At 40.2% G+C, this 27,384-nt stretch overlaps 1 protein-coding gene across 2 annotated transcripts; it reads right to left on the reverse strand.

The window, feature by feature from the left end:
• Positions 1–1,495: 1,495 nt before the first annotated feature.
• homer1 (homer scaffold protein 1) lies at positions 1,496–25,910 on the reverse strand. 2 transcript variants are annotated; one of them, XM_030064995.1, is made up of 10 exons: positions 24,793–25,910; positions 12,121–12,277; positions 10,474–10,605; positions 10,188–10,280; positions 9,011–9,064; positions 7,902–8,044; positions 5,507–5,666; positions 4,612–4,722; positions 4,414–4,494; positions 1,496–2,909 (listed from the first exon to the last, which is right to left on the reverse strand). In XM_030064995.1, the coding sequence occupies exons 1-10, from the start codon at positions 24,795–24,797 to the stop codon at positions 2,721–2,723; spliced, it is 1,125 nt and encodes a 374-aa protein (XP_029920855.1). In that variant the 5' UTR covers positions 24,798–25,910; the 3' UTR covers positions 1,496–2,720. The 2 variants fall into 2 exon arrangements, with proteins under 2 accessions (XP_029920855.1, XP_029920856.1); XM_030064996.1 differs by lacking the exon at positions 9,011–9,064.
• Positions 25,911–27,384: the final 1,474 nt, after the last annotated feature.

Consider the following 27,384-nt stretch of genomic DNA (forward strand, 5'->3'; position numbering starts at 1 on the left):
TCTAGATATGAAGTGTTTTAGTCTTGATTTGCTCTCTGTTCTCGTAACACCAGGCTTTCTGCATGCAGTGACATCATGGCCCAGCTGTAGATTTGCAGTTGTTCAAAATTTAATTGGTCTCATTCATTCACACACACATCTGGCAGTGCGTTTTTTTTTTTTTTGTTTGTTTGTTTTTTGACAGCAGACATTGGTGTTTACTCATCATTAGTTTCTCCCATCAGCCACCGCTCTGTCATTTCCGTTGTAGTCAGGCTCATTATGCCTTTGTATTTTTCTGTTTTCTATTTTTTTTAACCAATCTCTGTTTGATGTAGAATCCAGATTATGAATTAACTGTTGACTTTTAACTCTTTCAAGCTAACCGGTTCGGACCTATAACCCTTGACTTGTATGACCTTATGCGTGTGACTGGTTTCTAGACAAACCCATCACAACGTAAGTGCAATAACGTGTTTAAAAAAAATGTCATGAATTATACTGTAATGAAATGTAAATCATGAAAGTATATCAGCATGCTTAAAAGTACTGAAGTATTTATTTAAAAAAAAAAAACTTCATATTTTAAGAGATGGAAAAAAGAATTTTTAAAGCATACAAATGTACGTTATAAGTTGTTTTTTCTTCTTTTTTTTTTGGCATTTTGCATCTTTTCCTACCATTACATTTCTATATGCTTTCTATATTCCAGTTATTTTCCCTTCAGAATAAAACCAAGCAACCAAATTTTTTTTTTGTTTTATTCTTTGGATCTCTGTTCCACGAAGACGTTCGCTGAAATGTCCCAGGGCAAATCACACCAGACTTGTGTTGGTGCAAATGGAGCAAATGTGCAACACGAGCCCATCTGGCCGAGAGCGACAGTAACACCCAGTCATGCCTGCCGAAGCACCACACAAGGGAAATCTGGTCATTGGCTGGAGCATAATGCTGAAATAAGGACACAACATAATGTTTTTCTTTTATTTTACTAGAAACTCAAAATTACAATTGTGTTTAAGCATGTGGTATAATCAACATTTAAAATTTTTATTCAAATGTTATTCCCTTTCAAGCTGTAATATCATGATTCATAATTTAAATGTGATAAAGTCACCGCTAAACCCATTCAAGTCTCCCAAAGTACCAGAACCGACAACAAGCCCTTAAATAGTGTTCTTCAGGTATACATATATTCTTCTAACATCACAGAGTTTTTGGCAATAGTAAATCCCACAAAAAAAGTACCGCAGTTAGCTACCATTGATGCATCTTTGTACCAAAGGCAACATCAGCAAAAAATTCGTATCTGTACAGGAAAACATATTTGGCAAAAAGGAAAAGTTCCTCTGCAAATCCGACCTGCTATAACCTGCTATACAACTATCTCTATTTTCATTTCCGTTGATAAATAGTTCAAAAATATTGCCAGTTTTTTCAAAACTTAACAAAAGAAAAAAAAGTACCTTGACACCCACATACCGAACATTAAAAAAGATAAAGTGAAAATGCAATGTAAAGAAAAAAAAAACTATTTTTAATACAACTCATGATAATTATCTTCTATAACAGTTATTTTAGCATTGGTAATAAATTAACAAAAACAGGATTCAGTCATTGCAAAACGAGGAGAAAGGAAACAAAATAGTCTGATTCACTCATACATACAATTCCATTTTTACAAGTGCACTATGAATTTGTTATATTCTTAGAAAAGTGTATAGAAAGAAAGACTGTTATTGGAGCCACAGCTGAATAAAACCCGACCTTGGTGGTGGTCTGAACTTGTCTCATCCGCATCCGAGAGAAGAGGAAATTACCTGAAAGTGAGACTGAAAAGTGTTTTACTTGTGATGCTCCCTTTTTGTATTGCTCATTTGTTGTAGAATAGAAGGAAGTCCTCCCCGGCCACATTCGGTGATCCTGCAGTGGATCCAAGTCACGGGGGAACACCGGTCGCTTTCACCAGGAAGTCACCTCTTCACGGCATTCCAGCCCGTCACCCTCCACCATTCAAACAGCAAAATCAAGGGATGAGAGTCGGGAAAACGCTTGAAAGAAAGAGCGGCTGAGTCAAACTGAGGCTTCCTCGTTTGACTCGAGTGTTCATTTGGCTGACAATGACATCAGTGTTGATTTAATGCAACTGACTGTAGCCAAAACAAAAGAAAAAGTAAAAGTAAAAGCGAAGGGGAAAAAATGGGACTCCAAGGTGACTGCACAGTGCACCAAAGCCAAGTTCAAAAGAGCGAGGGCTTCTTCCGCACAATTTCCATGATTTAAACAAAAACAAAACAATATCCTCTCAAATGGAATGCTAGTTAGATAAAGAGACAAAAATAGATCATTCAGAGTACAACATCTGCCGTCAGCGTCAAGAATATTCCAGAGGCGGTAGACGAGTGGAGGGAAGGCATGGTCCGAGCAAAGCCTCTTCACGAGGCCGTTGTAAACGTGTACCGATCTCAATGTGAATATGTGGATGTGGCAAAATGTGTGTGGCATTATGCATAAAAGTTGTGTGTAAACTTTTTGTGTCACGTGTGCCGTGTTCGTGTCAAAATAAGAGAATTCAAGTCGCTTTACTTGATGTCGATGTAAGTGCCAACATGCAGGTGATTTCTGTGGCTCTGAGCACCGGCTGCATGGCCATGGCGTGGTGGGTGGTTTCAGTGTGATGGAGGGGGGGCAGTGGTGTGTGTAGGGATGTGAGCGTGTGTGTGTGTGTGTGTGTGTACTCTCTAGCTGCCTTCGAGGAGCTTGGCCAGCGTGTCGCGGAGCTCGGTGAGCTCAAAGATCTTGCTGTCCAGCAGCTCCAGCAAAGAGCGCAGGCTCTTGCGAAAGGCTTCTCTCTCCAGCTGGTTGCTCTCCAGACGCTGCTCCAGATCGCTCAGCTGGGCCTCCAGGCTCTGGTTCCTCGACTCCGTGTCCTGGGACAAACACAAAGTCACTGTTAGCACACAAGCCCCCTGGGGAAGATGGAGGTCCCTGTCACAAATGGGGATCAGAAAATCTGATTTTTAAACTGCTCCAGAGCATCCGCCTTTTCTCGCATTCAGACATCTGAGATAGAGTTTGGAAGCATTTACTCAATTCTCAATCCGACACGAGTATCCAATCTCCTTAAATATGAATCCTTTTTAACCGCTTGAACTCTAATTTTCTCTTAACGTCCCCTCAAATTTAAATATTTAAAGACAAGCTGCCTTTGTTTTACGGCCACAGCATTACATCAAATAGGAAATATCTACATGTCTTGTGCATCATTTTATACACATTTTCCTGGAATTCTGCAGGATGTGTGTGTATCTTTGAAAACCTTGGCATCTCCTCCAGAATTTAAGTTCGGCATTTGAGCAAAGTTCAGTGTGCACTTGTAATGACCAAGCCCTGACCAATCTTTCAAAGACCTTTTCAAGAAAAATTTAAACAAACTTTATGACAGGTTTTTGAAAATTAATCTTTTTGTACTCAGTATTCAGTGCTGAGGTCAATGTTAGGAATGCTGTTGGTTACTGACTACATGAGACTCAATGTTTATGAGACAAAATGTTTATGTGGAAATTAAGACCTCATAATACAAATCCAAGACTATCTAATGACTGTTAAGGCTTAACATTTATTAAACTGAATCTGAGGATCACCCTTTAGGGAATCACTAAGCATCATCTGCAGGGGGAAAAGGACACTTTAACCTGCTGCTGCACTGATACTGAACTTATTCATCACACTTGGGCGTCCCCCCTGTGGTTGACAGGCCCGTGCAACAAATATGGCATTTCACTGTTTTCTCAGGTAATTCTGAGAAGTGTGCCCACACTTTTGAATGCTTGTGTTGATCCGCCACAAGCCAGTAGGGACTCCAGATGCAGGTGTGTGCCATCATGGATGGAGACAGGGAACCTAACACGAAGATTTGCTCAGTTTGGGGAGAAACAAACACAGTTTCACTAACTTGGAACCAGTAACACAAGCCAACTCCAGCTCTAGTGGGCCTAAATAACAAAAACAATGATTTACTTTTAAAATGATTTACTCCTGTCTGACTGAGACAAGGACTTAGAAAAAGGGTTTCCAGCAAGATGTGAAGGAAAACCTCGTCCCAATTTTGAATGTGATGCCTGTTCAGCGATATATCAGTTAATTTGCAACCTCTCACGTATCATAGATTAAATCCAACGAAACACAGATGTGTCTTGTGCGATTATGATGTGAGAAAATATTAAGTGTGTTAACAGGATGCAGAATGCGTCAGATACATTTTTGCCATTCCAGCGGAAGCCACTTAGGCTGATGGTCCAACTGAGTGTAGTATTAATGGCTTCAGTGATGAATAAGAAGATTAATGATGTGGAGTGATGATGGGGGCATGTAGTTTACAAGTTAAGATTTAACCCGCTGTTGGTGTTTAGGTGAGTCCAGAGCTTTATTCACCTGTAGTTTCTGTGCGAGGGAGTCTTTCTGAGACTGGAACTCATTGGCACTCTCCACCTCCGCTTTAAGTCTTTCCAATTCCTGGAAGTCATTACGGACAGAAAGGACTACTATTAGGAACAAATAAGATTTTTGTGAGCAGGAAATTAGAGTACACACATAAACACACACACACATACACACTTATCCAAAACATACCTCCTCCTTGGTCTTCAATGCCAACTCCAACTCCTCTATTGTTTGGTTGAGCTCTGTCTTTTGAGATTTGATCACTGTGGTTTGGCCGCTCACACACTCCAACTCTGTCACCTGTGATACACGCACGCACGTAAGGCTGCAGTTTTCACGACCTGCACATCCACTTGAATACAAATGATTTTAAAGGAGGTTTAACTTCTAACCCTTTTGAAACCAAGCAAATTTATGTGATTTTTTTTCAGAAATGAGAAAATTAGCAATTAGTAAATTAGCAAAAAAAAAAAAAAAAAAAAAAAGAAAAAATCAATCAATCAATCAATCAATAAAAATAATACAAAACAAATAAATGTATAAATAAATAATAAAAATTAAAGAACAATCAAGAAAATTTGTAAAATATGTATTTGAGGAGAAACAAACAGAGAAATGTCAGACTGCTTTTAAATGCTTAGCTGAATTTTTGAGATGAGCTGAGCAAAATGATCACGTTCCTTGAGGAGAGTTCAGAGACAAACTTCTGGGTGAGTTTGCAGAGCCTTGTACGCACAAACCTACGAGCTCTCAGAGCTTTTTTAACGCAACAACACCATCTTGGTTTAACTCTAATTATTTGATTTCAGTTTAAACCCAAAACAACTTGGATTTACTAAACCTGGATTAGCTTTTTTAATTAAGCAACAGATGTCTGCTTCATTTTCAATCTGGATTTACTAATTTTACACTTTGCTTTGCTGAACTCTGATTAGAGCCAATCTTTAATTAAATTAGTCCTTGCTGGTGCAACCCAGCCTCAGTGTACATGTCGTCTCTCTAAATGCACCATGGGACCCTACAGAGTCTGTTCTTGTTTGGTTTGTCTCATTTGAGGTGTGCTGGTGCGTTCACTGGCTCATACCCGTTTGTGTAGCCTCTCGGCCTCCTCCTGATAGGCGGCCAGCTGTTGTTTCCACTGCTTGACATTGGCTGTGGACTCCAGTAGAGCCGCTGTCAGCTTGGCGTTGTTCCCCTTTAGTGCCGCCAGCTCTGCTTCCCAGTGCTTGTTGATGCTGGATGAACTGAAGTGAAGCAAAGATGAACACACACAGTTCATCGTGACAGACCGAAGGGACCGACTGAACTCTACTCATCAGCTGGTAAGCAGCATGTCCTACACCCAAAGCTAATTTCTGCCAAAACTGAAGGTGCAATCACAGAGTCCATTTTCCAAGTTCACACAGATTCACCCAGAGCAAGGTTTGTAAGCAAAAGTCACATGGGCTCATAAATGGACAGCGTTTTTTTTTTTTGTTTTTTTTTACTTCACTTTTACGTCAATCTGTGTGATAGGATCAAAACAATTTTTATTTCAATTCCAGTCCACATATTTTTGCCATAACTGCCCTTCTTGGGTTTCCACACCAGTTAAGATCGCGCACTACGGAAACAAAGAGATATTTACATTATTATTATTTTTACTGACTGCAGTTTGTATGTTACCAATTAAACTACATCCAAAGCCTCTTGAGGAGCCTTTATTTTAAGACTATATGCTGCTAGAAGCACATCTGACAACACAGGCAAGCTACTTTACTTTGGATTTTAAAATAAATGCATTAGAGGTTTTGGATTCTACATTCATTGCCCTTTGTTTCTCATCATATTTCGCATTGAAACACATACAATACACAGTTTATCACATTTTATCAAATCTTATCCGTTAAACACATGATAAAGGACATTTGTGTAATCTTGTAGATAACAATACAGCACACTGTTAAGCCACAGGAGTGAGCTCCTGTCTCTCAAGGTAAATGCGGCAGTGCTTTATATTTACTTTGAAACACAAGCATTCGGACTGTGGCGTGAAGAGGTTATGCATACTCAAATATAAGCTGCAATGACTTTAGAAACTTCACCTGCCAGTGTTGAAAACCACTGAACAAAATATGTAATTCATATATGTGAGTTATTTTTAAAAATGGAAACATCCAGCACTACGAACAACATTAATGTAAACTTGTTTGGCAGCATTACAAAAAAAAAAAAAAAAGATGATAAAATCCTGTTATAATTCATGAATACAAAAGCAGTAAAACTAAATGTAAGACTGCCTGGCTGAAATTCTCAACAAATATCTGCTTAACTACACAATAAATAATTATTTCATTAAAAGCCCACGGGGCAAAGTCGACACCCTGAAGAGTGTGTACAGAGGATGTGATGAACAAATGCATCTCCACTAATTTAGTGGTTCATAATTAATAGGAAGCACACAAAGTGTTTTATTGTAATGCTTTAATGCTGTTCAGGGGCTTGGGGACCAGATTAATTATGAATGACTGAATGAATGGACACAACCAGCACGGACTCTGCTGCTCTGTGCCAATTTCATTTTAAATCAGCCCTTCAAAGAGAGTCTCTTATGTACAAGTAAATCCCTCATTCACGGCACTGAATGTGAGACTTCTGAGATCAGGAAGGGCTGACTGTCCATCTTTGATTTTAACAGAGGGAAAACTGGTGCAAAGCACACCATCTCACAACTAAACCAAAATAAAAGAAAGTGAAACATTTGGTGACGGCACTCACTTTGCACCTTTTTGTTTCTACCTCCTTTGGACTTTTTCATCTCCAGTCACTCACCACTGTTTGCACAGAGATTCACAATGTTTCTGAGCCTTCTGATTGGACTCTCTGGCACGGTGCTAAATTCTTTCACATCTTATCTTCAACAAAGAGACTACTTTGTCTCCACTGTCAACTAACACATCCACGCACAACACCATGACTTGTGGAGTTCCCCAGGGTTCAATCCTTGGGCCTCTCCTACTCAATCTTTTCATGCTCCCTGTAGGCCAAACTGTTAATTATGCAGATGATACCCAAATTGACATATATCTCTCACCAAGCGATTATGGTCCAGTAGATTCACTGCTACAGTGCACTGAACATGTAAGTAACTGGATGTGCCAAAACATCCTACAACTAAATAAAGACAAAATGAGGATGATCATTTTTGGTGCCAAGAATGAGAATCTAAGAAACACACCAACCTTAACTATTTTTACATACAGGCTTAAAACTTGTATGTTCTCCATCACTTTCTCTTCAACTGATGCAAATTGTTCATCTCTGAATTTTAGATTGTAGATTGTTCTATTTTTCTATTTTATTTATTTTATTTGTTGCATTTTTTCTTCTCCATGCTTTTAAATGTCCTTTTATGCCTTCTGTAAAGCACCTTGGATTGCTGTTGTGTATTAAATGTGTTATACAAATAAGCTTGCCTTGCGCCTCAGGACCTTGTTTACCTGTGTGAGAAGGGCAGTGCGTTCTGTGAGGGCTCTGCTCTGACTTCAGTGTGCTGAGGCGTGTCTGGTGTCACTCTGTCATCATCTGTACCGTTGATGCTCTCTGGGGTCAAAGGTGACTGCAGGTCACCCGTCGCTGACTCCTGGGGTTAACACATCACACACACAAACACACATAAAGATTACGGCAAGAAAAAATGTATGTCATTAGACTTTGATCACTCACGCAGAACAAATCTACTGGAATGAAGTGTTGAAAATCCTATGCTCTCAAAAAGTTAGATAGATTTTGCAGCTTAACTGCAGTTAGGGATGCTTTGACCTGTGGGCCAAATCTGATTTCATGTAAATAGTATCTGCAGATTCTGACACATTATGGATTTATGTCGCTATACATCTACATACAAGTTGTAGATCGGAGCTGAGGGAATTTTATCACATTTCCATCTTTTTAAAGGAGTTTATATAGGTAAAACTATAAGTACTATAGATTTAATAAAAAAAATCTGTGATGAAATGAAACTGACTGAACTGCACTGACTGATGTGTTGGCATAGCAAGCCAAACTCCAAATCACACATGAAATGGGTTGAGATGATGTGTTGCTGGCTCTTGTGATTGGCACCCAAGCTGAGTATCCCTGATGACAGCTGATTGTCACTCCTAATGAGCCGACTGTAACCTTTTTGAGAGCATGAGAAGAAAACCTGAGGGTTGTCTGTGGGAAGTTGGTGTGGGAAATTCACAGAGATGAGGTTACTCTGGTTAATCTGACGTTACAATGAAAGAAGAGGTTGTTAGATAAAGACTGATGACAGAGTTCTCCCCAAAAGAAAAACAACTGGCTTATTTTATCCTATGATCCTATGATGAAAATGTGAGACAGGCCAAAGATTGTTTATTGATGTGCTAAAATTAATCAAATGCATCCTTGAACTCACACTGATTAGAGATAAAAGGTATTAATTTTATAAATATACTGTTCTGGGGAGACCCTTGTGACTAGTGGAGAAATGTATTACTACTTATTAGAGCTAAGGTGGGGAGAAGGGCCATTACACTGGGTTAATAGCAATGATGTTTTTTTGTTGTTGTTGATTTCCTTTTACCTTCTTTTTACCGGGTTTGTTGCCTGACAACACATTCCTTTTTACAGCACCACCCTGAGGAGGAATTGTTAGGGAGAGCAAAGGGGCAGAACAAGCCACACAAAGTCGTTAGCTAGGTGGCCACAGCTGTACGAGGGGAGTGCAACCATGAGAAAGGTTAAAAGCTTGAGACTTGTGTCTTGGTGTCACTGGACCTGTAATATGCGCTGAAACAATTACATATTTACATTAATTTCCCATGTTTATTATAGTGTTTCCCATGGCATGTCTGTTCAGTCCAACAGCATTAAAAGGGTTTATTAACATTTCAGTTAGCAAGTTCAACAACTCATTTTTTCAGGCACTATAACAATAATTTTGTATGTTTATCATAATATCTGCAAAATGTATATACCTATCATTTCTGCTTATCTGTTCCATGAGCAAGCAGTCGTACTTCAGAACTTCAGATATAATTTGTCGCCAGCCATTCATTCCACTACGATATGAAAATGAACGTTTGAAGGCTTCAAACTTTCTTCAAAACAGTATTCCATCACCGCAATAAAGTCGTCCACATTTGTTTTCCTAAACGCAGCAGCACTGAAATTGGGTGGAGTGAAACAGCCCCTCCTCCAGGGAAAATGGTCCCTGGGGAAACATTTGCTTTACACAGCCAAGTATCAGTTTAGTGGTTTATGAGTGCTGACAACTTTATTAGCCATTTGCAAAATGCTTTTTGTTGCAATGTAAAATGTTGGGAAATTGTAGTAAATGGGCCAACATCCAAAATCACTGGAATGGTCCTCATCAGCATGTGGTACGTGCTCCACACAGTGAGCCACCAGGGGCCCCGGCAGCAGTTAATTTTAATTGTTTAAAATTGCTATTGCTGAGAACTATCATCTTCATGCATTAGCTATGACAACTGAAAGGAATCTAAAACAAAAATGTACTTGGTATCAACACAGAATGGGAAACACTGGATACTGAATGCAAAAATCAATCCAGTGGGTAACATATCACTCATATTAGTGTGATTTAAGCATAACAATGTCAGCTACTAAGTATAAGACAAAGGTCTCTATGTTTACTTTGATAAGAAAATATAAGTAGGTGGCAGGTTAGCCTCCTGAACGAAAGCTGCAGTGCAATGTATGCAAGTATGCGAGATAAGGATGGCATTAGGCAGAGTTACCTGAGAGGGAGTGCTGGTGAGCTCCATCTTCTCCTGAGACTTCTCCTTGGCTAACCGCGCTGCCTCCTTGAACTCAGCAAATTTATCTGCAAACTGAGACAACAGGAGAAAGTAAGATTACAACTTGGATGGAAACTCATGGAACCGATTAAAAATCAGCTCTCTCACAAAAAACACAAAAAATGGTCTCAGTTTTCTCCTCCAAAGTATTTTGAGGCGAACATACAGACAGAGCAACTGGATCATCTACCGGGTATTTGCATCAGCCCCGTCAGTAGTCACTCACCTTGGCCAGGTGGCTCTCGGAGGAAAAGCCCAGGCCGTAGACAGTGTTGGCCCGGCTGTCGGCCCACTGGCCAAACTTCTGAGATGTCTTGGTGAACGTCATGTTGGGGGTGATGGTGCTGTTTATGATTGCCTGCAGAAGACAAAACACACACACACACGAATGTGTCGCGTATCAAAACTGTCAATCTGAGGATGACATGAAATGAAAAAAACATAAAAGGTTTATAATGGTCCCATTGTTTCTTTACAAACTGCCAAAAAATAGATAAATAGTCGTGATAAGGGAGGATGGATGCCTGTTATCTATCTGGGCTGGGTACAGCGGTGTGTGTGTGTGTGTGTGTGTGTGTGTGTCTTGTATAGACATGTGGTTGCATCTCCACTGACTGATAAACTGGAAGCTGTCAATGAATAGAGGGTCCAAGTGAAACCAACTGACTGCTGTGTTACTGAACAGCAAAGGAGGGGAGGACAGAATTGTAGGAGCGTTACTGTAGGGTAGATCTGTCAAACTTGTAATAATTTCATTTTAGGGCTGTAACAAATTGATACATTGATAACAAAACTGACACATGTTGACGCATTTTTCACCCTTAACCCCCTGCAATGTCACACGTGACGCAGCAGATGTTGCAAGCACCAAACTTGCGAATTCCAATAACAAAATGAATGACAAGAAAACCTGGCAACCATGGCAGGTTTTCTTACAGGATGCTTCCCGATTGGATGTCTGAACAGAAATAAAGTCATGGACATATTGCAAGAATGAAAGGTGATTCAGTCGGAGCACATCCAGTTAAAAAAATGCAAAGCATGTTATTGTGAACTTAAACATTCCAATAGTCATAGCGGTTAGTTACTACTCATGGAGTGTATTTTGTGATATTTCTATGTCTACACTGATTGAACCCAGCTGGTGGAAACACGCTTAATTTGTATTGTAATTTTTGTGATGTTTCAAAAATGTGCTTAAAATCCACTTGACAGCTGGAATGAAACATAGCCAAAGATTTGTCACTGTCTGGCATCTGCCTCTGTATGCATGTGCATTCAACTGTGTGTGTTTTCTTCCTCTGCTGAGGTGATTTTATGTTGTCTGGATGACAATATCCTCAAGCACCAGCCCACCCATTCTCTGCTATTTCCAGCAGAATACAGCTACTTGCTACTTCCACAACAGCAGTAGTCACCCAGGCAGCAGAGGACCTTACATAACCACGCTAACTCCACCCCTGCACCCCTCTCAAGACTAAAATAATCACTGCCACATACTGTAGATATGACAGACCCAGCTGCCCCTTCACCACTTCTCCATGGCTGTTGTCCATGGAGAAGCCACAGACAGGCAAACTAATGACAAAAAGTTGTGAGTAAGTGGGCTAGGACACTCACAAGTTCCCTGTAATGAAGACATGGCTCTGGGTAGCAAAGGAAAGAATGACTGTAAAAGTGAGAAGACGGGACTGAACACTGTGAACCTCTGATGAGAATGATTTTTATTTAGGTATTGCAAAAACAGGATCTATAGAGTCTACAGTTCTGGGTGAGAAGGGCCTGAATGGCTGGACTGAATCATCTCTGGTACTTCATAATGGGTACAATCAACACATTTGTGAAAAACAAAAAAATTGGCACATGAACGCACCTTCGAACCATCCAGGCTGATGATTCGGTATACATTCCGGGTGCTGTCAAAGAAGTAGGACACCGTGACAGCATGCTTACTGGTGGGAACCCAGTTCTTCTTCGTGTTGGGATCAATCTGGAAGACATGGGCCCGTGTGCTGAAGATAGGCTGCTCTCTGCAGGGAACGAATAAGAGAAGGAAAGAAAGAGAGATGGGGCAGTCAGTATCTGGTTTTATAGGCCTCAGCTCTGAGGTTAGGTCGCCTGAAAATATGCTGTGTGTAACTGAAGCTTGGCCCATGAGGGCAAAAACAGGCTTTGCCTATTCCAAAATAGATAAAACAGGCCACATCAGCAACACGCAACACCACTTTGTATGTGTTTGTGTGCTAAAGTCACTTTGGGTTACATGGTTCAACATTTAGTTTTAGTTACCAATGCCAATACTATTCCACAAAAGAAAATGCTGCCAAAAAGCAAAACAAAAGGCAAATATGTGAAGAGAGCTATACATTAAACACCTAACCCTAACCGGCCAAGAAGTGGAAGCAAAAGTATTGAAAAATGTGATGAATTGGAGGTAGGTGAGAGACACAGTCTCCCAGATCTCAGCACATCCATAATTCACTCTCTCCTGCTGTGTACTGCACTACCAATGACTGGAAGAGGAAAAACACCCACCAGGCATTCACACTGTGCACACAAACACAGTAGAACAAGTGTGCATTCTGTACAAACACAAAGATGCACATGCACACAAGTGTTACACATGCGTGCGCAAACACGCAATCATCCTCTTCACAAGTTGTGTTGTAAAGTGGGACATGAGGGCAGATACTCAATATATTTAATTCTGTTCACACACACAGTATCGGTCAAAAGACTTCAAGGAGCGCCAAGCTGTGAGTAATATGAGAAATTAAATATTGCAAAACATACCTTCTGCAAATAAAAAATAAACAAACGGACAAATGTTAAAATTAGCATCATCAAATTGACCTGCTGCTCGTAACAAAACACAAGAATAAACCATAATTCCATGATCAGTCCAATATTTCTAGTGAATTAACCATCAAAGACAGTGAGTATTGAAGATGTAAAAAATGTCCTAAAAAATTATTTATTCTCCAATGCAAAGCCTCTTAAAAGATAGCCCTAAGAACGCCTGACAAAATAATGCTCATAATGCTTAAGATACAGGAAACCTAAATAGTATTGACATCAAGCACACTGTTGTCTAATACATGGCTTAATTGTTTCTCTCTGTGTATAAATCCATTGGACATGGGAAGGGGGATAAGATGGTTTATAAAATATAAAGGTGAAAATGAAGAAATGAAGAATAACCTGGGTGGAGAGGTGGAAAGACAAAGAGGGAGAGAGAGGGATGAGAAAGAGGAGAGGTCTTTCTTGAAACTTACTGGCTTGTATGTAGGTGGTAATGATGAAATCAGGCAGGAATCATGCATTTTTGAGAGCATCATACACGAGGGCAGATATGCTAATTTGCCTCTAGTTTTCAAATAACAAAGTCGAACAATGTTACAGAGCCCACACAAACATGGACAGCCATCATTTCTCCGAGCACAGCTATCGTACCAAGTCAGAGATGATGACACTCAGCCCTGAGCCAATTTAGGTCTGAGGGAAACAAGCCTGCATTGTGCTGAGAATGCCTCTAATCAACTCTAGGCAACTCACATGACAAAGCGAGGATTATACTCACAAAAAACAGCACAGCACTAACAAGAGCATTTCAGCTCCAATCAGTACTGTGGTACAAGTAATAGTCTGTACATATAGAGATATTCCACCTACAAGTGTCTGTGAACCCACCTCCAGGGGGCGACATAGAGCACTAAAACAGGGCTGAACTGACCAAAGTGAATAGCGGTCAATGGGACTTTCCCAGAAAATCAGCTCTAAACCAGTGGTTCTACACCATTTTGATGTCAAGGACCCCAAAACTGATACACATCAGGCTGCAGACTCAAATTTGATAAGATTGGGTCGACTTCTAGTCAGTGAAATAACAGTGAAATTACGAATAAATCTGATTCTGATTTTTCTGAGGATCCCCTGGAAACCCCTCAAGGAACCCTGGACTTATTGTAGAGTTCATGTAGGACATAGATTTCCCGTCAGCTTGTAACTGTGTCTTCATTATAAAGTTTGGGCTGTATTACAATGAAAGTCCAGGCATTGTAATACAGTCACTATAGCATTTAGCTCCTTTGAGTGACATATATTCTACTCTTGTACAAGTGCTCAACACTGCTCCTGATGACCAAAAGACTGTGCTGCACTATTTTTTTCAGTCTCACAGCAGTCAATAGCTGTGGTGTCTCTCTCTCTGTCTGTCTCTCGTTTTCCTGGTGCCCTTCCATACTTGTTTGGAGGTAATTTTGGCAGATGCTACAGCATGTCACTCATTCCATTTTGAGCATCACATTCATAACCTTAGCACCTGTCATGGAGGAGGTAAGGAGTGACAAGCTGAGACAAGAGAGACTCGAACTGACAGGAAAGATTCCATCATGTTGTCACTGGTGCAGTTAAGCCTAAATAATATCATTAATAATGAAATTAATCACAAATAGCCACCACAATCATGCAACAGCTATGCAAATACTATTTTGCGTTATGCATTCAAATGTTAAAGCAACTATAATTTCAACTGCATTTTGCTGTCATTATCTTTCATCATCAAAACACTACAGTGCTGCAGCTTTTAGGAAAACTGATGTCAACGACTTTATTACAGTGATTAAAACCCGGTGTGAGGAAAGCTTGAAGTCTATGAAAGTTCTATGAAATCTATGAAAGTTTATTTTCATATCATAGTGGAATGAATGGAAAATGGAAAATGGAAAATGATATCAGAGTTCTAAAATACCACTGCTTGCTTTGGGATTAGATTCAGATTAAGTATAGTATAGTATTTAAGTATATACATTTTGTAGATATTAGACTAAATGTGCAAAAACACTGGTATGGTCCTTTCATGTACACAATGGCTATCATTTTAGTGCCAAACATTATTGCAAAGATAACAAGCACAACAATAGTGTATTAGGTTAATAATGTTAGTGTCATCTGAAAAACATTTAGGACTATTTATAAACACAACCCAGGAGGCTAAAGCCGAGACCTTGTATGTGTGTATGTGTGTGTGAGTTGACTCAACCTGACCATCAGGGTGCACGCTGTCTAAAGCAGAAACACTGAAGTGACATAATGATGCCAAAGGTGACCCGGAAGCACCTGTGCCAACATACAGAGATCAGCAGGCTCTGGACGGCCTCCAGACACTGCTATGGATGAAAAGGTCCTGGGCTCTAGGATTAAAAGCACACATAGCAAAACAAGCTGCATCTCTTGGGTTACAACTGATCAGAATGCCCTTGGCAATTTTTGCCTGGAGATGTACGGTTTCTGTTTGGAAATGCCCCAATTTGTCCTTCCTCCAGAATATCAAAGGGTAGGCCTGATGATTAAATTCTCATCATTCTTTCTGGCCCAAAACAAGGAGCGATGGTGCAAAATGAAAAAAGAAAAAACAGAATTTTGGAGGAACTATAAGTTTTACACTATAAATACACAATGACATTCAAGCTACTGCTTCATTTATGAGACTGTGCTCAAAGATGACGCCTTAAAAATCTAATCTAAAACCTAATCCAAAAACTAGACAAGTAAACAGGCATTGTTCCCATAACTGGGCAAGTCAGAAGGCGGTGTGTGTGCCAACTTCCTGCCAAACATGTCTTTTTGTGGATCACATTTTAGCCATGCCAGTTTTAAAACAAGAATAACAAAAAACAAACCCTACAGTAATGAAAGCCTGTTCTGAAAAACTCTTTAAAAAAAAATGCTGACAGTCTTTCTTATTATACAAAATATTTAGCAGTTATGTTTTCATTTATATGGCATTCTATCCTTAATGCATAACAACCCTCCCTCTGATGTGCCACTGATGGACAGACAGCCAAATGGATGGATGATGATGATTTGGGCACAGAGGGAGAGGGATTTTACAGCATACATTAATGAAAATAAACTGTTTATGGGTTTTGTGGTGAGAGATGCTGCAGACAGTCTCTCAGCCTGTGCCCTGACGTGACTCCTGTGAACTCAGACATGTAGCACACACTAGGCTGCAAGATGTTAATTTGTCACAAATACCGTCTATCTCACAAAGTTACACAAACTAGTCAGTAGATACAATCAAGAATGTATATTACATGTACATGCTAACGTGTGTTGCAATATATTTTACAACAGGGAATTTCAGACAATTTCCAAGAAAAAATAAAAAATAAATAAGCCAACTGCTGTGCTAAGTCTTGCAGTAATTGGGCAATTAGTTAGAAATCTTTCTATTCTTTTTCGCCCTTTTTACAGCAACTGCTGACTCATTTTCCTATTCATAATTTTGCAATCTGGTGGATTGGCAGAAAAACAAAAACAAATCTAGGAGGTTTTCCTTTTACATAGACGGTAAACATACGTGTTAATTTTTTTAAAAAAATTGCATGTTAATAGCTTTGTGACAAACCTCAAATTTCGGGTGGCCAAGCTTTGAAACTATTGGGCCACTAACCACTTCTGAACAGCACAAAAACAAAGTTGATTCATATTTGATTCATGTCAAATCCTTCTACACTAGGCAAAGAGACCGTATTTGAAACTGACAAAGTAATGGAGGTGATGAGGTCTATGAAATGTTTTTGATACTGTTAAAGATTATTTCAAACGGGAATCCAAAGGCAAAACTGGCATTCAGAATGCAAAAACTTCAGTATTTGGCTCCATTGAACCATGAAGAATTGAGATCCTCTTTCACACAACTTTGTCACTCTGGACTACTGGACAAAAATAACACATGGGCCTACACTTTTCATTCTCAGAGGGCTGGCAGCTTCCGTCATGCTACATTTAGGCAGTCAATAAGTCACTGAAGCAAGCAAAAAGATTTTAGTATGGCTCTCACTATTTGTGTGTGGCTAGACATACAAACTGTTTTAGTAGGACTGGGTTGGCTGAACCATAGAAAAGAGCCTAGCCTCTCCTGGGAGCAGCCCTGTCTTGCCTCGAGCAAACTATCACTGGGCTTGTTAAACTCCTGAATTTCTCAACTGGCCATCCACAATCAAAAGACAAATGCAGAGGCCCTGAATCCATTTTCTTCAACATTAATAACAACATCCCCATGCTAAAGCAAGATGTTCATCTTAAAACTGGGCTCATTTTATGGAGATTTGGTCCTAAGATGCCTATCTGCCAGCTTCAGGGAAAGGAGATTTGATTTCTTGGCTGGGAGCAGATTCCTCCTGGTATCCAGGGTCTTCTCTGGGACAGCGTGATTGTTCCTCGCTCTGGGAACCGCTCCTCATGTCTCAAAGTGTTAATTAAGCCAGCAGAGCGGAGACTCCGCAGATGTTATTTAAAAGACAGACTCAGTTAATCAGAGAGATGTTGGGAATGTGAGGGCGTGCACCTATGATTTACACGATTTACACCAGCCAGACAGTGGAACAGTGTAGATGGGGGGAGGATATATATAAAAGCATAAAGCCTATACCAGTGGTTTTCAAAGTGGGGTCCACAGACTCCCAGAGGTCCTCAGCAAAATAAGCAATAGTTTAATTTCACTTTAATTTAAATACTTGTGAAACAATGTCTGAAAACAGCTGCATTCAGCCTTCCTTTGATGAGCATTTAAACACAAGAAATCTGATTAAGCATCACTAATTTTACCATTAAATATATCATTTTACACACTATAAATCTTGTTTTCTTGCCATTTAAAAACAAGACTTGGTCAAAATCTAAACTGCATTTACAAAGCAGCTGTTTCAACCTCAGTTCTGTGAACAGGAGTTGTACTGGATAGTAGTTTTCAAACCATGATTTGAATCAGTACTCTTACAGCTGCCTATAGCCTTGAATACAACCCTGATTCCATGAGGCCTGGAAGTTAAGGTACTTAATCACTGACATGTCCATAAGAGCAACGACCAATGGGGAAACTCCAACACTTGGCCAGCCAATGGTCAGTGACAAAAATTTATGTTTGTATTTATGTTTGGGCTGGTCTAATTTACAGGTATGTGTTTTACTAATTCCCTGGTATTTTTGCCATTTTTTGCTAATTTGACAAACTCGCATCTTTGAATTTATTTGACAAGACACCTAGACAATTCCATAATTCAAATTCAAATCAGCACAAATGAAAATACTTTGGATATTAGAGTCTCGAGAATAAAATCACTTCAAGTGGGGGTCCAGGGCAAAAAGAGAGTCAACTTGCAGGTCCAGAATGTGAAAAAGTTTGAAAACGCCTGGCTGGTCTATACTAAACTAACTGTGTCTGTATCTGGACAGTACTTGCTAATATATTGGTAAGTAATTCGCTTGGTCTTGCAGTAAAGTGCACTTTACATTTTTCATTGCTAAGAAGCTTTGGTATGGGCAGGTGAGTGGGTGGATATCCTAAAAGCGTTATCATAGAGAAACCGGTCTCATTATCACGGACACATTTCACTTCCTCCTGTGCTCTGACATAATTTGCTTACAGCTACTGTTCCCTGTTATCCATCACTTAGTGTCCAGGTGTGTGAAGCCAAAAGAATTCCAGATAGATTTATGGGGGTCAAGTTGGCTCCCTACTACTTTTCTAGGGGTCAATGGATATCAGTCAACAGAAAACAGAAATCAAAAGACGGCTCAACAATGAATTAACTTGTCACTTACTGAAGTCTACTGTCAATTAATGGATTTTCTACAGTTTAGTAACTACAAAAGGCACAACAAAGGCACATTGATTGAAATGCTTATGAAGTGCATTTTGATTTGCCATCAATCACTGTTAAAAGAATTCCAACTCAATAAAGCGATGCATCACATTAGAAGAGATGTTTGACCACAAAATGGAAAGAAAAAGTAGATTAACACCAACCAAATTGTTTGTCCAGAAAATTCAAATGCAAATATAAAATATCATCATATTTTATGTGATTATGGTGCTTTAAGTATTTTTCCAAGCTTAAACTGTTGTTATGATAGACTGCTATTTACCTGTGGCAGTATCTAACTGGAAATTCAGTACAAGTGAGCCAACTTTCATACACTCTCGCTTGATTTCATCTTGATCCAAAAGAAAATGGCTGAATCATATTCTGTTTGTGTTGAGTACACTGAATGTAGCATCTAATTAATTGCTTAGCGCAATGAGCAGTTAATTTGGCAGATTAATACAATTTTAATTTGTTTCTAAACCAAGCACTTGCTTGCATGTGTGATCTATCCAAATTACATTCAAAGCATTTCTGAGAAACCCTGAGACTAGGGAGGTTCAGGCTACGATGTCAAAGACTAAACCAGAGACAAAGAACAAAGTGACCTCAGCCAACCAACAACTGACTAATTCAGAAACTTTTGTGTTCTTTCATGTCATTAGTAAAGACAACAAATTGACGGCTGGGTATTGGCAAGGGAATCGTGATATAATACACTATATTACCAAAAGTATTCGCTCACCTGCCTTTACTCATACTATGAACTGAAGTGCCATCCCATTCCTAACCCATAGAGTTCAATATGATGTCGGTCCACCGTTTGCAGCTATTACAGCTTCAACTCTTCTGGGAAGACTGTCCACAAGGTTGAGGAGAGTGTTTATAGGAATTTTTGACCATTCTTCCAAAAGCGCATTGGTGAGGTCACACACTGATGTTGGTCGAGAAGGCCTGGCTCTCAGTCTCCGCTCTAATTCATCCCAAAGGTGTTCTATCGGGTTCAGGTCAGGACTCTGTGCAGGCCAGTCAAGTTCATCCACACCAGACTCTGTCATCCATGTCTTTATGGACCTTGCTTTGTGCACTGGTGCACAGTCATGTTGGAAGAGGAAGGGGCCCGCTCCAAACTGTTCCCACAAGGTTGGGAGCATGGAATTGTCCAAAATGTTTTGGTATCCTGAAGCATTCAAAGTTCCTTTCACTGGAACTAAGGGGCCAAGCCCAGCTCCTGAAAAACAACCCCACACCATAATTCCTCCTCCACCAAATTTCACAGTCGGCACAATGCAGTCTGAAATGTACCGTTCTCCTGGCAACCTCCAAACCCAGACTCGTCCATCAGATTGCCAGATGGAAAAGCGTGATTCATCACTCCAGAGAACGCGTCTGCACTGCTCTAGAGGCCAGTGGCGGCGTGCTTTACACCATTGCATCCGACGCTTTGCATTGCACTTGGTGATGTGTGGCTTGGCTGCAGCTGCTCGGCCATGGAAACCCATTCCATGAAGCTCTCTGCGTACTGTACTTGGGCTAATCTGAAGGTCACATGAAGTTTGTAGCTCTGTAGCAATTGACTGTGCAGAAAGTCGGCGACCTCTTTGCACTATGCGCTTCAGCATCCGCTGACCCCTCTCCGTCACTTTACGTGGCCTACCACTTCGTGGCTGAGTTGCTGTTGTTCCCAAACGCTTCCATTTTGTTATAATAGAGCTGACAGTTGACTGTGGAATATTTAGGAGCGAGGAAATTTCACGACTGGATTTGTTGCACAGGTGGCATCCTATGACAGTTCCACGCTGGAATTCACTGAGCTCCTGAGAGCGGCCCATTCTTTCACAAATGTCTTGTTTCACAGTCTGCATGCCTGAGTGCTTGATTTTATACACCTGTGGCCAGGCCAAGTGATTAGGACACCTGATTCTGATCATTTGAATGGGTGAGCGAATACTTTTGGTAATATAGTGTATGTGTCATGATACATGTGTCAGGATACAAGATGTATCACAATACACTGCAACACACTACAGAATTGACTGAAAATGAATACACACAGCTTAAAATACATCCTATTGCATAATATGTGGGTAGACTGATAAACTACACAGAATATTACATGATAAATTAGATGACTCAAAACAAATCCATTAAAAAAAGAGGAAGAAAAATAGATTAGCACGATGCAGTTGCTTAACAGTGCAAAAACATGTAAATGTCATGGCATCATATGAAAATGAAGCGCATAACTGATATAAAGATATTCAGAGCTAGAGAATCAATAGAGGACTCCAAAAAAAAAAAAAATCTCACGGCACTTAGCTGTGTCAGTTTTTTGCACAGCTCTCATTGGTGTAGCATTGTTTCTTGGAGGAAACAATGAACCAAAGTTTCAGAGACTTCAGAAGATGGATTTTGTATTCATTTGAGTAGAGGTTACAAAAAAAGAAAAAAAAAGTTCTATTGTTTTGTTAACGCTGAATGCAAACAGAATAAAAGTTTCCATGACCCATGCTTTTGAAAGATGGCAGCTGGGAGCCCTGACCAAATTCCAACAGGTCATCTTATATTCTCGAGGGTCATTACAATCATGGCATGGCCTTTATCGTAACCCCTGACCCAGTGTGGGGTGTGTATCTGTACGCGTGTGTGGTGATTGTTAGCACATAGTCCCTTTCACAATGAAGAGTATTGTGGTATGCAAATCTCAGTGACAGATATTATCAAATCAGCAGTTCTCAATTTACAACCAGCAGATACATTCACAAAAACAGAGGACACGCACACACACAGACACACACACACACACGCCACTGTTTGCATAGTCGCAGGCAGACAAGGATATGTACTGTCTGTGGTTAAAGGGTAAAGTGTCCAAGTGTCGCTTACAATTATGTTCTTTATCAGTAACAAGTATCAGTCAGTAACAAAAAGTCAAACAGGTCATCTAGCCTTTTTAGCCTCTTATTTAATAAGAACAAAGCCTTACCAATGCCTTTGGAAAAGAGGCTTTTTTCCCCTAGAGGACCTTGATCTTTCAACAGCAAGTAGCTTTAATTTGAAGAAAAAATTCACAAGAACTTGAATTTGGGGGGTCAGCAGTCAGTTAAGTCACTACCTTTTAGGATGCTACTTAACCTCTGCCTTGGTGATCTCACCACACCTGCTATTCAGTTCTCAGTGCAGTCAAAGTTTCTTCATAATAATGCAATAATACCCTGTGGCAGTGACAGCAAATGCAGGCTATGACAAATAATTAGATTTCTGTCAAACACATAAATTGTCTGTTACAAACATTTGCCAAAACTGATCCACATACCCACACTAATAACTGAATTTTTGGACAAATATAAATATTTGTCGCCAATATGAAGGACAAACGTTTTTTTGGCTCTTCACTGTGGTTATCAAACCAGACTGATAATAATTTCATTATGAAAAGTACAGTGTCAAGACTTAGGTTGAGTTTTGTGTATTTTATGCATTTATTGTTTACTCCAGGCTGTTGAATGTCTTCCCTATTTTCATCTCCCCTTAATATTCAATATTTTACTCATTTTTAGGCCTTATTGAGCATTGTGAGCACTATGCTGTCAAATACTACACAGATTATTATAAAATAGTGAAAGTTGATCTTCTATATAACAACAGGAACAATACACCAGGAGGAAAAATATACACCAGGAGGAAAAACATGTTTTGACTGAAAAAAAGAGGAGAAAACCCCACCGTGGCCAATAGCACTCCACTGTGTCAGAACACTGACGGCTGCAGTCTGTGCTTACTAGGCACAGAAAAATAACCCTGCATTACTAACTTAGCTGCTCCATCGTCATGGCAACAACCATGTGACTCAGGGCTGGTCATGAGCTGTGAACATCCTCCAACTCACCCGCTCTCATTCTCTCTCCTTCCCACATGCTCTCTCTCCCAATCAGATCCCAGTGTCCTATTGGTTAACCCACTCACAGAGGGAGGCAGCAGGGCTTGGCAAGGAAAAACCTCCGGTTTAAAATGCCCATATGCCATATACTGGTCTGGGTGGTTTTACTAACAGATAGGCGTGTGAGTGTGTGTGTGTGTTTGCACATTGTTTGTACATTCATGTGCAAAGGGGATGCGGGTTGCGAGATCTCGCTATCAATTTCCTTTCCCCGTGGTTGGTCAGGGTAGGTGGTTACTGACAGCAGCAGCCCTGAGTCTGTCTCACTGGCTGAAGCCCTCGCTCTGTCTCTCACTTTCCACAGAGTGTGGATGATACATGCTCCATCTGCTCAGAGAGGTGAACAGGTGAGTTAAGAGTTGTCTCACAGCTCCCCTGCCTCTCACTTCATGGCTGGCAGTGTGCCAGAGGAAAACATCAGAAAAGTGGAAGTCTCCTGTCTTTTCAATGACCTAGCCAGTGTTCTCCAGGCTTTTTCAACTGAGGGGTAGATGTGTAGATTATGCTGATTATGCTTTTGTTGATTTCATACGATTCAGGCCATACTGTTTCTACAGTAATGATTCTACAATAAAGACTCTGCACTCACCCAAAGTTATTTATTTCAAGACTGTTTCCATGGGGATAATAAACAGGGAGCTGCATAATGAGCATGTATGTTATTGCATTTCATGCTTGGTAAGAATACAGAATACAATATAAAAATACACAAATTGACTTTTAACACTTTTCACAAAAAACTCCAGAGTCATGTTTAATCCCCTCAAGCCAATAGCAATTAAAAAGCACACTGGAAGGAGTGGGTTGTTACTTAATGTGGTTAAAGTGCCACAGATGCAAATGAAAGGCTTTTTGTAAGGGCTGCAGCATCTCACCATACCACATAATCTGTTCATGAGCAATTATTGTCTCAAGATAATGTAATTCATCTGACAGACAGCTGGAAAACAGAGGTGGCAAATTTCAAGTTGACAGCTTGTTTACGTTAATCTTTTATACACAATAGTAGCTGCAACACTTGGTAGTAGTACAGCCAGCTCTGACTGGCTGATTCAGTGAGAGGTGTAGTGAAGACATGAGTTCTTTCACGTCTGAGGAATTGATTTTCGACTGGATTATAACCACTGGCCTTCAGAATTACCGCAGAAGTGCATTGCTTAAGGTATTAAGTAACTCACCCCCCCCATCCTCCTCCCCCGACCACAATATGACAATAAACTAATCACATCACGCTACATCTGCTTTCACATGGAGGAAGAACTGGGTCACTCTTGATCAGGCAAATCACCACAACATCTGAGGTTACCAGCTACATGAATAAAATGAGTCAACTGCTGAGGTTTTACTTATCTCTTGGTACCACAATATATGGCAAATAATGACCTTATTGCAAACTATAGCATTTTCTGGAATAGTGAGGGACGTTAATATGGCTTTACTTCCCCATCAGCCCCTTTCATATGGGTTGCAATAAATCAAGCACTGCTTTGTTTACTGTTTGAGCAGGTTTGTACACAATCAGCAGACTACTTCATCATGGGCAACTCTGTAGCCTGACATTGTGGTTGGTGTTATCTACAGTATTAGATGCTGCTATGAAGGTTACAGCTGGACATAATGATGTACAGCCACTGGCATCACTATAAACATAATCCAGTATTGCAATGCATGTTTTTGCACAATGTGTTTGACAGGGCCTTGCTTTGGTATTTCCATGTGCTGTCAAGGTGACAGGAGATATGGCAAGAGTGGGTGCCAACTTCATACAGCTAACCATAGGAGGCTAGCTAGCCATGTTTGCCAGATTGGCAGCTATCAGACAACCCTGTTTGTGTACCCTGCTGAAAGCTCCTGCTGGACTGGTGAAAATTCACAAAGAATGAAATAAATCTCGACTCTGACGGTGAGAATCACAAGTTGTCACTGCATTGCACTGACGATACAACTCACATACCCCATTGTGGTGGATCTGGTGGCTAAGTTGAGTCGAAATGATCCTCTCAGTGGTCTCAGAGGGCGGTGTGAGCAGGCTTGGAGCTAGCCGCGGCTGTTTTATCCTCTTCCCAGTAAGCTGGTTGATGCCTGTGACTTGACTAGACAAGACTTGACTTGACGTGACGCCGGAGCCAGGGTTCAGTTCAGTCCGACATGACTTTGCTGGCCTGCCCTTGGGTTTGGTGGGGCTGTCGGTTCATCCAAACAAGCGTGTCGGTGCATGCATGATGACCGAAAACACCAGCCGCTAGCTTACAGTTAGCTAACACAGAGCTCCAGTCATGCTCGCTGGGAGAAAAAAACATCTAAATATAAGGATTAGCAAACTAACTCGGGGCGAGACTGACACCAAGGAGAGCGTGGTTTTATTTCAAAAATGTACCTCGACTTTTTTCCCTGTCTAGGCTGAGAATTACAACTGGAAAGTAGCGTTTACCTAGCCTTGGAAATAACTTAAGGACTCAGTCTGTAACGTTACTGATCCGCAAAATGAGCTAGCTGTCGATACTCTGCCTGCTGCTATGTGCTCTCCAAACTTAAAGGACACCACTGTGAATATGAGCAGCTGTAGATAAAGAAACAGAGATGAAGAGATATCCTCGGGTAAAAAAAAAAAAAAAAAAAAAAACTGCTCCACATTCATCCCAGCAGCTCCATTTGAATAAGCCGACTGTCCATAAATCCCAGTTTTTGTCGCTGGTTCTCGCCCTCGGCTCTGTGTAATTTTACTGGATTAACACCGGGCTTTCCATCCCTGCCGTTTGGGAATAACAAACACAGCCTGCCGACTTGTCTTGTAAGAAAAGACAAGAGGCTTGGTGCATACTCAAAGCTTCATTATCACGTCTGTCCTCCTGCAACACAGCAGCTAAGCTCACTGGTGATAATATGGGTAAAAAAAATTAAATAATAATTAATGTGAGCGGTTGACGCTAAATATGCAAATCCCTTCTGCTGCTGCCCGTTGTCATCGTAAGCCTGCACCGGGATCCGAGCGCCAGGTTGTGGTCTGGATGCTTCATCGACCCGGTCCTCCTTTCATCAGTCCATCAGCTCCTCATCCCATTCATTAGCTCGGCTCCATCCTCTCTGCTCAGGGGGAGCATTAAAGTGCCGACGTCATCACGCTACCCACTCTGAGACCTGGCGTAATTGGCAATAAAGTGTTTCGTCATTTCCGGTATGCCTATAATAAATTTAGGAATTTGATTTATGTTTTTTTTAGAAAAAAAGAGAGAGAGAGAGTGGTAAAGACATGTTCAGAAGCCTTTAATACAACACTTCAATTCAAGCAAGATGTATTGGTACATCGCAGATAATAACACATTTACAGAGGTTCTGTTTTTATTTGTATTAAATGCAAAACAACAACAAGTGCAACCATGGCATACACAGCCACCACATGTAAACACACAGTTATAGGTTATGTGAAAATACTCATTGCCACCTTGTGGACAATTATAGAATTGGCTTAGGCCTATATACATTTTTTTTTTTAAAATATAATATTTCCATTTTTTTTTTTTTAAGAACACACACCAGAACCCCCCCATGGACCCACCTGAGTGCACACACCTACAGGAGTGGAGAAAAGAACAAAGAACAAGCAGGAAAAAAAATGTGTGTACATACATGACAATCTTTTTTAATAATAGTAGCTCAAACTGCTCAAAACAAGAGAGTAAAATAAAAACAGGCAGTTTCGAGCAAGTGCAAATACTGCACGATCAAACCAGGCAATCAATAGAAAACAAACAGAGGTGGCAAAGAACAAATGTCAAAATGTACAAAAGATGGAGATAAAGTAAGACATAGAAACACTAAAATAAAAAAAAAAACAAAGGAAGACATAAAAATGCAAAACAAAAGAACATAAAACAATAAAATATCTCAAAGAACAGAATAAAAGAGTAAAACCAAGGAAGCGTGACAGTTCAAAGCTGAATAAATACATTTACAATTGTTTAAAAATGTTCACAGAGCCTGTATCTCTTGTGGTAAATTAATTAATTGACAAATTTCTGGTAGCTGGCATAATCAGAGCCCATCTTAAATGATCAAATTCTGATTCTGGGTGTGGATTAATTATGGGATTAGGTAATGTTTTATGAGGTAGTGCAATGTTGCTGTAATCCTCACACAGTGACTAATTTATTCTGTGAGGTGGAGGAGCAGGAAGTATGAAATAAAAAAAAATATTTCTCTATGAAGTTTAAGAATTGACAACATATCCTCAACAACCTACGCCTGCCTCCATCTCTCTCTCTCTCTCTCTCTCTCTCTCTCTCTCTCTCTCTCTCTCTCCCTCTCTCTCTGTTTCTCAGCGGCACACACATGCACACACATCCATCCTCCCACTCATTACCGCACTCACCTCCCCTGTGAATTTTTATTTTATTTATTTCCCCCTTCCATTCGGGCCATTTTAAATTACTTTCATTTCCTCTGTGTTTTGATGGAGCTTGTTGTTTTACTGTCGTCCAACTTTCTGTCTCTGCCATACAGACTCTAATTCTGATGGATTTGTGTCTTCATCTTTTCATAGCTCTTG

This window comes from Myripristis murdjan, chromosome 12 (genome assembly GCF_902150065.1).
Source record: "Myripristis murdjan chromosome 12, fMyrMur1.1, whole genome shotgun sequence".
NCBI classification, from domain to species: Eukaryota; Metazoa; Chordata; class Actinopteri; order Holocentriformes; family Holocentridae; genus Myripristis; species Myripristis murdjan.